The following is a 12,724-nucleotide window of genomic DNA, read 5'->3' as shown; positions in this document are numbered from 1 at the left end:
TGCTTTATCTTTTACCTTTTGTGTTTTTTGAAGCGGTGAAAGCATGGAATTAGTGGACTTGGGTTGCAATGTAAAAGGTTCTAGCTGCAGTTGACCGTCCATAAATTTGTCAAACTCAATAGGACAAATAATTTATTTTTAAGAAGTATATAATGTTTATTAACTTTTAACATAACAAACCAACACCCAAAGAAGTTATTAAATCCTGCATAACTAAATCATGCATAAATAAATCCTGCATAACTAATACATACATTACTAATACCTGCATAACTAATACATGTATTGCTAATATCTGCATAACTCTAACCAGCAACCAAATGGCTCCTAATGAATACAAGTGATATTAGATTGAAGGAATACAATTGATATACAAAAACAAATGAATAAAAAGAAATTAGAACGAATAAATACAATCTCTTATAATTTTTTATTATTTATATATTTTATATATACTCGAAGTGTATAAATTTTCATAAAACCCAAAATATATTCTTTTTTTTTAAAAAAAAAAAATCCTCTCTTTTTTCCTGTTTATATTATTCCTTGACTATTTTTATTCTTATATCCTTTCACTTCTTCTTGACAGAACAAAACTCAGTAACTCAGTAACTCAGTTCCTCAAAGTGCCGTTTCCATGGCTATGGGATTTTCTAGAGTGCCCTTGCTCCGGCGGCTCCCCGTTTCTTCTCCGGCGCTACCTTATTCTTCATCACTTCAATCCAACCGTAAAATCAACATCTCCGCCTCTCTTTCTACAACCGAAGAATCTACTTCTTCCCTAATTCAGGATACTCCCACCCGTACCCGGTGGAAGCCAATGTGTCTCTATTTTACTCAAGGTAAGTGCACTAAGGTAATACAACTCAAACTTCTTATACACACCTCTGTTGTTAGCTTTTCAATTGAGTTCGACATTGATAAATTTTGTTTTTAGCTTTTCAACTGAGTTCGACATTGATAAATTTGTTTTCGAACTGTATAGATGGATGATCCTCTGCATATTGATACGTTTAATCATAATTGCTCGTTAGAGCTTATGCGAAATGCTGCTAGACTTGAGAATTTGAAGCAGCAGGAGTTTGAGTACTTTTTGGTGCTTGATTTGGAGGGTAAAGTTGAGATTCTGGAGTTTCCTGTTCTACTTTTTGATGCTAAAACCATGGATGTGGTTGACTTGTTCCATAGGTCAGTTTCGTTTCTTAGCTTTAATTTCCTGTTAAATGTAATGTCCGGTGTCTTATTTGCTTGAGCTATTATTGGAAGGATGAAATACTTCTGCTAGCATTCCGTGGTTATGTATGCCTGTGAAATCACAAATCCAGTTGTAATAATGGCCTATTGGCTTGGGTACTTTTAAGGACCTATATAGGTTGCATTTTTTTTCTGGAAGATAGGATGGAATAAGTTTAGGACTATTTGATGTTATGTGAGTGGGATAACCTAAGGATGGAAAGTAGAACTTCCTGGAATGCACACGTAATCAAATGATCGAAGTGGATTCTTCAATAATAATTTGACTGATAAAATAGTTGTAGAGAAACACAAGCAAGACTGAGGTAGGAAAAGTCATAAAGATGCACTTCTGATGTTAGTATAACTAATAACTTTGCTTTGGGAGGTCTTCTCTTTGAATATGAAAATGATAATTGCTAGGGGTCAAATGGGAATAACACTGTAAAAGAGTCGACGAAGCTTTTTACAATTTTTTGAGAGGGAATGTCACATATACTTTTCAAACGCACATCTATAAGGGAGTGAAGAGCTACGTGTGCATAAAAATTTTGCAAGCGAATTTAGCTGCCTGGACAAGTCTTGGTTCACTTAGGAAGCAGAGGAAGAAACTGGAAACAAGCCATGAGCTGTTAGGGTTTCACAAAATTGAAGGAGGGGGGATTTTGTTACTTAATAACATAATCTTCTTCTCTAAACTGTGTTGCTGATCAATTAAATCTATTAAATTAGTCTGCGACCCATTCTTCACATACAGTGGGTGGCACAACCCTTTCCTAGAAACTCATCCAAGCTTTATTTTATTTTATGTTATGTTGTGTGTAATACTGGCTGATTGGTATGTATTTGCCACCTTTAACTGGAAGCTGTTCGATGAAATCTGTCATATCATATTGCTACAACATGAAGTGGAACAAGTTCGTATTATTGATTATATGGCGTATTAAGGTTTGTTACATGGACGGTGGCATAGGATTGTAAATAGACAAAAATGATTCTTTTAGCATATATATAAGTTTGTTGAATCCCCCAAGTATAAGAATTCTTTTCTTAAAATCCCCTTGTTTGAATTCCTGTCTCCGCCACTTGTTTGTTAGATTATTGTGTTTAAACATTTTTCACATCAGTGAAAGACTATGTTTCAATGTTGGGAATACTATCTTAATTTTTCTTTTTTTGGTATTGCTACAGGTTTGTGAGGCCAACAAAAATGCACGAAGAAAGAATAAATCAATATATAGAAGGGAAATATGGAAAGCTAGGAGTTGATCGGTATGATAACTACTACATTAGATTGAAATACAATTCAGCGCTTGGCACTTTGCATCTTTTGCTTTTATATGAAGAATTGCAGTGTAGTTGTATCACATGGATCTTGTCTCTTATGGGTCTCAATTGTGTGTGCTGAGTCTATTATTGGTACTGCTTTACCGTTTTCAAAGTTTTCATTATCTTTCCTTCTTTTCCATGAACATAAGAATGAGTTCCTCATTACTTTGTGATAGCTTTTTATTATGGCATCAAGGTCACGGGTTCAAATATGGAAGCAGCATGTATGCTTAGGATAAAGTTGTGGACACATTATTCTCCTACACCCTGTAATGCTCCAATTCTTATAAGCTAGGTTACCGTCTTAATAAGATATATTCACTAGAAAACTAGCATCAAGGAGTGTAGCTATAGGAAACATACTTGTATGGTCTAAACCTGTTGTTAAATCATCAAGATTGCTAGAAGGATTTCTATATTTGGATGTTTTTAGTGAAGGACAATGGCGAGGAAGATAAAAAATGGATCACTATGCATGCTTAGTTGCTGATAGAAATTAATTCCAATTTGTTCTCGTTAACCATGGAAGCACGCATCATTTTTGCAACAGTTGTTAATTCCTGGATCTAACTCTTAATGGTGTTCATTTGCATGCATGTCAATTCATGCAGTGTCTGGCATGATACAGCTATACCATTTGCGGAAGTTATCGAGCAGTTTGAAGTTTGGCTAGGTGAACGCCAGTTGTGGAGAAATGAACTGGGTGGCTGTCTCAATAAAGCTGCCTTTGTTACTTGGTGAGTCGTTGCTATGAAAGTATGAAATATTAAATAAATGCTACTGGTTAACTGAAAGTATCAGTTGATAGTTAAACTTTTATCTGATATTATAGTTAATGATGCAAAATTTAAATGGGTGAGAAAAGTCATTAGGGTTTGTTGTGTCCTATGTGAATGACTTGGAGTTGCTTATATCCTAAAAGGTGCTCCAGCTACTTTCTTGTGGTGCATTTGTCACTAACCGGAGAATTACCTGTTTTTAGCTGTACTAGCCCATGTTAGAGCTTCCTATTTGTAGCACATGTATCTTCATTGTTACTGCACAACTTGCATTACATATTAATTTTAAGGGTATATCATGAAGTTAAAGATTTGTATGTGAATGCCAGAATAACGCTACCTTTAGCCCCATCTTTCATATTTGAGTATTTTGAAATTAATATTTTGTATCTATATCCAATGTAAAACACGGAGGGGGTATGACATATTTTGGTATGGTTCTGCATTGTTGAGTATAATTTTTAAAAGTAAAGACCAATAAGGTAATGTTCACACTGAGTTTAATAGGTAGGATTTAACTGACCGGGTAAGTACTTCTGAATGACTGAATTCAATTTGTATATGGCAGTGGGAACTGGGATCTGAAGACTAAAGTTCCCCAGCAGTGCACCGTAGCAGGGATGAAATTGCCACCGTATTTCATGGAATGGATTAATCTGAAGGATGTGTTTCTGAACTTCTACAAGAGGAGGGTGAGTATGCGAACTTCTAAAAATGCCTCTCTTTCTGATTGATTTAGGAATTTTAGATTTCCTCAATTTTTCTCTTACATTCTTCTTTTTGTATACTTATTGAAATATATATAACCGCAAGTATGGTTTTACTTCATTGATGATAGGCGCCAGGAATGCTCTCAATGATGAGGGAACTCCAGATTCCTTTGTCTGGAAGCCATCACCTTGGAATAGATGATTCAAACAACATAGCAAGAGTAATACACCACATGCTAACTGATGGTGCCGTTTTGCAGTTAACAGCTAAAAGAAACCCCCGTTCTCCTGAAAAAGTTGAATTTCTTTTTAAGAATCGCATTGTATAACTATTTCCTGCTGAACCATTTTGTTATCACCGAATGTTCTCAAGCTTCAGTTGAGGTCTGTTGTATTCTGCGAAGCATCACCAAAAAGGTAAACAGAAAAGATGAAAATCGATTGGTGGAGACTTGCATCAGTGTTTGTACATTAATATCATTTCTTTTTAATTGACAATTGTTAGACTATGCACCAAGTTGGTGGAGTTCTTAACTGGGAAAATCATAAATCTTTCTTTGTTGGTTGTGCTGGTTCTATGGACTTGCTCTTGTTTGATAATTATTTCTTTCCAATTGACAATTGTTAGACTATGCATCAAGTGTTTGTACATGTATTCTTTGTGACTGGGAGTTTTCATGTATCTATTTAACTAATAGGCATATTGTAACATATTTATTATTTAGCGTAAAGTAGAGACGGATTCAGAATCTTTTAAGTTGATGGATTCTGAATTCTAGAAAAGATTGTTTGTTGGATTGTAGACAAGTTATTTGATTCTGTTGAAAGTTCGCGAAAAGATTCTGTTAGTGAGGACTAAACTCAAATTGAGCTAAAGTTATTTTGTGTAGCCTGTTCTAATATTTAATTTGAAAGTTCAAAAGAGGTTTATGTTCGTTCATTTATTTTTTTATCTTTCATTTCCCTATATCTTGTAAACATGTTCCTTTTTCGCCGGCAAAGGGTATGAGTACCATAGCTTTCCACTATTTAATTTGCCATTACGTATGTGCATTTGCAAGAAAAGATTCTGTTCAAAATTTATAACCACGTGCGATTGGATTAAGAAACTTTTTTTTGAAAAAAAAACACACACACACACGAAATTCTAGTGTAAATAAAAGTTTAAAAAATAAAAACTCAATTTCCAAGAAAATGATAAATATGTTCTCTGTAAAATTAATCTGAAATCTGAATTCAGAAATCCTTGAAAAAAATTTACAAATCTAAACTAAAACAAAATGTTAACATCTCCCACTCTGAACTTTGCAGAATAATTTAAATTTATTTTTAATTAATCCGTGGGGTTAAACATACATCTGTCATTAAAAAAATTATCTAAATTTTCCCTTATTCACTAATGATATAAACTTTTCATCGCATGAGTATTTAACTCGGGAACCTTGAAGATGGGGGAAGGGGTAGTAATATTATCTTCTTCAACACCTAAAACCTTCAATGACCAAGGTACTTATTTTCTAGCTCTAATTAATTACTTTGCGCTTCAAATTATTTTAATTGGAACTCAAATAATGAATAATTAGCACCATCAAGTTTAAATTTTACCTTTGTCAAAACTTCATTACCTATTATTCTCCTATTATCAAATCAATAGCGATGTTAGAGATCTACATCAAAATTCAAACCCCTAATGCTAAAATAGATCAAAGTACATAATATTTAGCTTCTCATAATCTACACCAATATTTGTGGTAGTCAATAGAGTGTTATAATGGTTTTGTGACGCAAGTAAAGTGATGTCATGTGAGGTAGCAAAGATAAAAATATGAGATAGATCATTCGAATTAAAAGATTTTAATTATATAAATTTTGTATGTTTTTCTCAAGTATCGGAGGTGAAGTGATGATGGAGTATGATCTTCAAATTATGTTTTTAAGAGTGGAGAAAAACGATTGTTCCGCTAATGATTGATTTCAAATGAAATAAGACTACAATCAAGAAAAATGAAATATGCACAATTTCACAAAGTTCAGCAACAAATCTAGATAACATCACATAGTTTGATAACACTAGTTTTCCTTGTGAAACAGTTTTGCGCGGTGAACTTTTTAAATCGTTAGTGGATAAGGATATATGTAAATAAATCTCATAATGATAACGGTATATTTGACTCAGCTATATTAACGACATGCAAATTTAGACCATTTCACGAAAGTCGAGGGAAATTTGGACTTTTTCCCTTTTATTTTTGTTAGATCTCACGCGTAGAACATTTTTAGCCGTTACTGAAAAAGGATATATTTAAATAACTCTTATAAAGATAACAATATAACTTAACTATATTAACGACACACAAATTAGACTATTTCACAAAAGTCAAGGGTAATTTAGACTTTTTTTCCTTTTATTTTTGCTAGAAACAATCTCACACACCAAACATTTTTAGCCATTAGTGAATAAGGATATATTTAAACAAATCTCATAATGATAATAAATATTTAGACCATTGCACAAAAGTCAAGGGTAATTTGGACTTTTCCCCTTTTATTTTTGTTAGAAAAACTCACGCGTTGAACATTTTAATCATTAGTGAATAATGATATATTCAAATAAATTTGGTAATGATAACGGTATAACTCAACTATATTAACGACACGCAAATTTAAACCATTTCACGAAAATCAAGGGTAATTTGGTCATATTCCCTTTTATTTTTGTTAGAGGCTCTCTCCTACCCTCCCAATACTTAAAAACTTTCCGTAATTGTGGAAAAAAAAAATTGAAACTCAACACCCTTTATATACGAAAAGAAAATCTATTTGGCGGTAACGTTTGGTGCGAAATACCAATAAAATTTGCAAAATCACTCCGTTTTATATAGCCCACGCGCATCAACCAAGAGCGTGCTATACACCTCCACAAATCAACTCTAATAAAAACCACCTACTGTACGTGATTTTCCACGTTCGCTTAAAGCGCGTGGATATAAAGTGATTTATCTCACTACGCTTTCAAGTGAGAACCCTTTCTTCTATATACCTCCGCCCCCAGTCTTCGTTTGTTTTCGTTTTCACAACAGCGAAACTCAGAGAAATTTCAGCAAAATCATTGAGAGAAATGGAGCAAACGAAACCCTAATCGAAAGAGTAAGAAGGAAAATCGATGATTGTCAAGTGTTTTTTCCGTTGGTTTTGTGGATTTTGATCAATCAATCGAAGGTTAGATGTATCGTTTTTGCTAATTTATGGTTTTTCAGAGGTTTAATTGAAGAAAAAACGAGGAAATTCGATCGTCATTGGTGTTTATTCGATGATAATTAGATAGGGATTTTGATTTGATTGTTGAAACGAGGATATATTGTTATATAGGTGTAGGGACTGTTAAATTAACGTAGAGATATATATTAGGAGGTTGGTGGTTGTTTTTGTCATGCGATTTTCGCGGATAGCGTCGGTTGAGAGGAGTAGGACGGATACGAAATTGGTGTATTCTAGGGCTAGGAAGAAACATAAAAGACTAGATGAAGTTTGTGAAGAAACGTATAATCAGAATCATAATGGTGTTGATAAAGTTGAAACGAGTGAGTCGAATGGTGAGGAGAGTGAGGTTGAGCTACGGAGGAGCTCTAGGGTTAGAAAAGCTCCTGTTGTGCTTGATGCATCGCCTCCTCCTGCGAGGAAGCGTCAGAAGATTGATAGGAGTGGGGTGAGAAGTGGTAGCAGGTTGGAGAAAGGAGATGTGGTGAAGGTGGAGTCACCTTGTTCAACTTCCAACCATTTGGAAGAAGGCACTAGTTCTTGGGGATTGAGATTGAGAGCTAGGAGTAAGAGAACGACTAATAGAGTGAGGAATAGTGTGGATTCGTCTCCGGTGGGTAAAAGGAAGATTTTTCAGGATGTTGACGAGCTGAAGGAAGAAACAGAGTTAGAGGTTGGAGAGTTGGATAAAGAAGAAGATAGTGAATGTGAAAAGTCAACTATAGTTAAGTCGAAGAGACCTGGAAGAATAAAAGCTTCAAATGTAATGGTTACTGAGCAGCAAGAAACTGGTACAGGTGGTGGTGTGGAGGATGGTAAGATGGTAGACCAGGAAGAGCTGCTACATGTGAGGGATGAAACAGATGACGGCATTTCAACAACTAGATTTAAGGAGGGGGTTGAGGATGGCAATGCGGCATTGCCGTTAGATAACGAAGACAACGCTCAGTTAGAGACTTGTGTAGAGCCAGAAGAATGCCACGCGACTGACCAGGTGAGTATGCTGGAACAGGATTTGCAAAGAAGAAATGAAGTGAGTGTTGGGGTGATTGACCAAAAGGATGGTGTGGAAGGTGGTTTACTTCCTAATGATGAAAAAGATGGAGGCACAGAGAAGCAAGCTGAAGATGAAGTTGACAGAATTGATTATGCCCAGGAAAAAGATGGAGGCACAGAGGAACAAGCTGAAGATGAAGTTGACAGAGTTGATTATGCCCAGGAAAAAGATGAAGGTGTTTTTAGTGATAAAGCTCTGGAAATGGAGAAGGTGGTCAAGAAAGAATGTGCTTCTGATAGTACTTTGAGAAAGCGGCGAATAAGAGAGGGAAGACATTGTGGTTTGTGTGGAGGAGGTACTGATGGTAAACCTCCAAAAAAGCTAGTTTATGGGGCTGCCACTGATGATGAAGCACACAGTGGGTCCTCTGCTTCTGATGAACCTAACTATGACATGTGGGATGGATTTGGTGATGAACCTGGCTGGCTTGGGCGCCTCTTGGGGCCCATAAATGATCGGTATGGTATAGCTGGGATTTGGGTACATCAGCAATGTGCTGTATGGAGTCCAGAGGTATGATCCATTTCCCTTCTCAATTGTATTTTCCTTAATAATCTATGTCTTCAAATTTAATACTTGTTGAAATTCAACTGCCTAATCCAACTGAGCATACTAGAAAATTATCAAGCATTTCCAATTTTTGTTTCAGAAAGAAGGAATGAACATGCATTTCCTTTTCAATATTTCTTATTCCTTTTCAAAAAAAAGTTATTAGTTAATTTGGAAGAGATGATTTGAAACAAGTGCAATAGGCATGTCTTCTTAAGGAAGGATAAGGTTTTTTGAACTATAATACTGGTCAGCGTGTTGCTCTTAGCATGGATGAGGAGTTAATTATCAGTTCCATGGCATACTTGAGACAATTTTACCAGTTGTATGGTTTGAATCTTTTCTCAATCGATTATCTTTTCATAAATATTTGTGTCCAAAAAGATAGGAATGAATATTGAACATAGCTAACTCCAACTAGCTAGGACCAAGGCATAGTTGATTGATTGATTTCTTCAAATTACTGCTCAATGGTGTGTTTAAAAAGTTATTAGGCCTTGCTATTATCATATGTGGGATGCATTGTGATGGATATACTAGTATAAAGTAAGCAACAGACTGAACTGTTTGATTCAGTTTCTATTGGTATATGGCATTCATAGAATTTCATACTATCTGGATTATTTTCCTGCTTGGGCACTCAATTTTCCAAGTCATAGTTTCATGGGCAAGGATCCAATACTTCTTCTACTTGTGCTCTCAGGTTTATTTTGCTGGCTTGGGATGCTTGAAAAACGTTAGAGCAGCGCTCTGCAGGGGAAGGGTCTTAAAATGCAGCCGCTGTGGAAGGCCCGGGGCAACAATTGGTTGCCGTGTTGATAGATGTCCCAAAACTTATCACCTGGTTAGTTTAAATTTCCTGAATCATTTCATACTTCAAAAACTCAGCATAGACCACTATTGGCATCTCATGATGCCTAAATATAGTATTTACTTTCTTTTTGGTCATTGCTTTTTTTATTGTATCTGTATATCTTCATTACCTCACTTTTTGTCTTTGTAATATTAGATTTTGACTAAGCAGGTGTTAAATTTTGCAGCCTTGTGCACGGGCAAATGGCTGCATCTTTGACCATCGTAAATTTCTCATTGCCTGTACAGATCACCGACATCTCTTCCAACCATATGGAAGTAATTATTTGCAACGTATAAAGAAATTGAAAGCTAGAAAAATGAAGTTTGAGCTGAGAAAGTTGTCAAATGATGCATTGCGCAAGGATGTTGATGCAGAGGAAAAATGGTTAGAGAACTGTGGAGAGGATGAGGAGTTTTTGAAACGTGAAAGCAAGAGACTTCATCGAGATCTATTGAGAATCGCGCCTGTATATATTGGAGGCTCAAACTCCGATGCTGGTGTACAGTTTCAGGGTTGGGACTCTGTTGCCGGGCTCCAAGATGTCATCCAATGTATGAAAGAGGTTGTCATCTTACCACTTTTGTATCCTGAGCTCTTTAGTTCTCTGGGGCTTACACCTCCTAGAGGAGTTCTTTTGCACGGATATCCTGGGACAGGTAAAACTTTGATAGTACGGGCACTGATTGGTTCATGTGCACGCGGTGATAAACGAATAGCATATTTTGCCCGTAAAGGGGCAGATTGTTTGGGAAAGTATGTCGGAGATGCTGAACGTCAGTTAAGACTTCTTTTTCAGGTAGCCGAGAAATCTCAACCTTCTGTCATTTTCTTCGATGAAATAGATGGTTTGGCACCTTGCCGTGGTAGGCAGCAAGACCAGACACATAGTTCAGTCGTGTCCACTTTGCTTGCTCTAATGGATGGTTTAAAATCTAGAGGTTCAGTTGTTGTAATAGGTGCCACAAATCGTCCGGATGCTGTTGATCCCGCATTAAGGCGTCCGGGTAGGTTTGATCGTGAGATTTATTTTCCACTTCCATCTGTTAAGGACAGAGAATCTATTCTTTCATTGCATACAAAAAAATGGCCTAAGCCAGTGTCTGGACCAGTACTCAAGTGGATAGCTAGCAAGACAGTGGGCTTTGCTGGTGCTGATTTGCAGGCTCTGTGTACTCAGGCAGCCATAATTGCTCTAAAAAGGAGCTTTCCCTTGCATAAGCGACTCTCTGCAGTTGTGAAGGTGCCCAATGCTGCATGTCCCCCTCTTCCCAATTTTAAGGTGGAGGAGAGGGATTGGGTAGAGGCTCTTACATGTGCACCACCTCCATGTTCACGTAGAGAAGCTGGAATGGCTGCAAACGATGTGGTTTCAGCACCTCTACACACTTTTCTTGTTCCATGTCTGCTGCAACCCCTTAGTAGATTGATTGTATCCCTTTATCTGGACGAACGCCTCTGGTTGCCGCCTCTACTCTTCAAAGCTGCTGAATTTGTAAAAGATGTTGTTCTTTCTGCAATGGTTGAGAAGAAATTACCAAGCAATAATTGGCAGTCCTATGTTAATGATTTGCTTCAAGAGCCAGATGTTATCAGTCAGATTGAGAATCACTTTGTACGTGCCAACATTCTGGATGGAGATGCTAATATTGGTGGTTTTGATGCTGTTGATGATGGCAATGTTCATGGTCTCTCTAATTCTCAACCATCAAAATTGCAGTGGGCAGGGGCTCGGCCTAAATTGTTGAAGAATATCTTTCATATGGCCGGAAAGAAATCGGGATTTAGAATACTAATTTCTGGAAACCCAAGATCTGGCCAAAGGCATCTTGCTTCCTCTCTTCTTCATTGTTTTGTTGGTAATGTCGATGTCCAGAAGGTGGATTTGGCTACTATTTCTCAAGAAGGACATGGAGATGTCATTCAGGGGTTGACGCAGATACTGAGTATGTTTCTTCTCTGTTTTATTTATCTCACTCTAGTGGCTCAAAGTGCTTACTTGAAGTACAAACGTCTACTGAACTTGCCTTTATGAGTTCGGGATACCTTGTCTCCAAGTTGTGATATCAGTTCTCAAAGTATTTCTATACCCAACAGCTCAGTTCCATTCTAAAGAGAGATCCCTTATTAAAGGACTCCATCTTGTGAAAGTTTCCCTTTTACATTATCTTCCGAACTTGTTAGCACCATAGGTTTGCAACATCATTAGTACCTTCACCATAATATTCTGATTAAATGTGCTTGCAATCAAAAATCATGTGAAAAGTATTTAAATTTTGAGGTACTTATAACTGTTCTGTATTGTTACAATGAGTGCCATACAGAAATTGTGGTGAGTATAGCCATCATGGTTGAATGTGATTGTTACAAATAACATGTAGCACGTCTTATATCTTGTGAGCCAAATAAATCCGCATAAAGTATAATCATTGTGGTGAAGGTGCTTTGGCTTTTCTATTTTTTTTCTTCTCTCTCTCTCTCATTGGTCTTTTTGAGGGTGCTAAATGGTCATTTGTGTACATAACCTTTTGTAAAAAGAAGTTATTTGTGTGCACGAAAGGCCCCTGAAACTATGCTGGTATGCTTGAGGGATTACTTATTTTAAAGGGAAAATACATAAAAAACCCCCTAAACTTGGCAGCACAACGTACTTTAGCACTTAAACTATACCGGTGTTTAAATACCCCCCTTAACATCTTTCAAGTGAATTTAAATACACTCGAATAGCTGACGTGGCAAGTCAAAAAAGTCACTGCACGTAGAAAAGACTAACTGGGCCCTAATTTTTCTTTTTAGCCAATAATCATTCTTTCCTTCATCTTCCTCATACCCTACCACCCCCAGCTCTTAGTACCACCAGCCCCTTCATCTTCCTCACACCCCACCACCCCTCCCGCCCTCAACCCCACTTGCACCACTCCTTTCTTCTTCTTGAAACCCCCCCCCCCCCCCCACC

At 36.7% G+C, this 12,724-nt stretch overlaps 2 protein-coding genes across 3 annotated transcripts in view; both read left to right on the top strand.

Annotated features, from left to right (window-relative positions):
* The first annotated feature begins 579 nt into the window (after positions 1–579).
* Positions 580–4,629, top strand: LOC102599487 (uncharacterized exonuclease domain-containing protein At3g15140). 2 transcript variants are annotated; one of them, XM_006348217.2, is made up of 6 exons: positions 580–856; positions 986–1,188; positions 2,425–2,505; positions 3,174–3,299; positions 3,910–4,033; positions 4,180–4,629. In XM_006348217.2, the coding sequence occupies exons 1-6, from the start codon at positions 638–640 to the stop codon at positions 4,378–4,380; spliced, it is 954 nt and encodes a 317-aa protein (XP_006348279.1). In that variant the 5' UTR covers positions 580–637; the 3' UTR covers positions 4,381–4,629. The 2 variants fall into 2 exon arrangements, with proteins under 2 accessions (XP_006348279.1, XP_015164630.1); XM_015309144.1 differs by having other exon boundaries at positions 759–842.
* Positions 4,630–6,924: 2,295 nt separating this feature from the next.
* The window catches only part of LOC102599159 (uncharacterized), a 9,897-nt gene continuing 4,097 nt past the window's right edge, over positions 6,925–12,724 (top strand). The window contains exons 1-3 of the mRNA XM_006348216.2: positions 6,925–8,879; positions 9,619–9,759; positions 9,956–11,714. Coding sequence (XP_006348278.1) covers positions 7,482–8,879; positions 9,619–9,759; positions 9,956–11,714 — 3,298 coding nt within the window. The 5' untranslated portion in view covers positions 6,925–7,481. The remainder of the gene's footprint in view (positions 8,880–9,618; positions 9,760–9,955; positions 11,715–12,724) is intronic.

This window comes from Solanum tuberosum, unplaced genomic scaffold (assembly GCF_000226075.1).
Source record: "Solanum tuberosum cultivar DM 1-3 516 R44 unplaced genomic scaffold, SolTub_3.0 scf00096, whole genome shotgun sequence".
Taxonomy (NCBI): Eukaryota; Viridiplantae; Streptophyta; class Magnoliopsida; order Solanales; family Solanaceae; genus Solanum; species Solanum tuberosum.
This window is presented reverse-complemented; position numbering and strand designations above follow the sequence as displayed.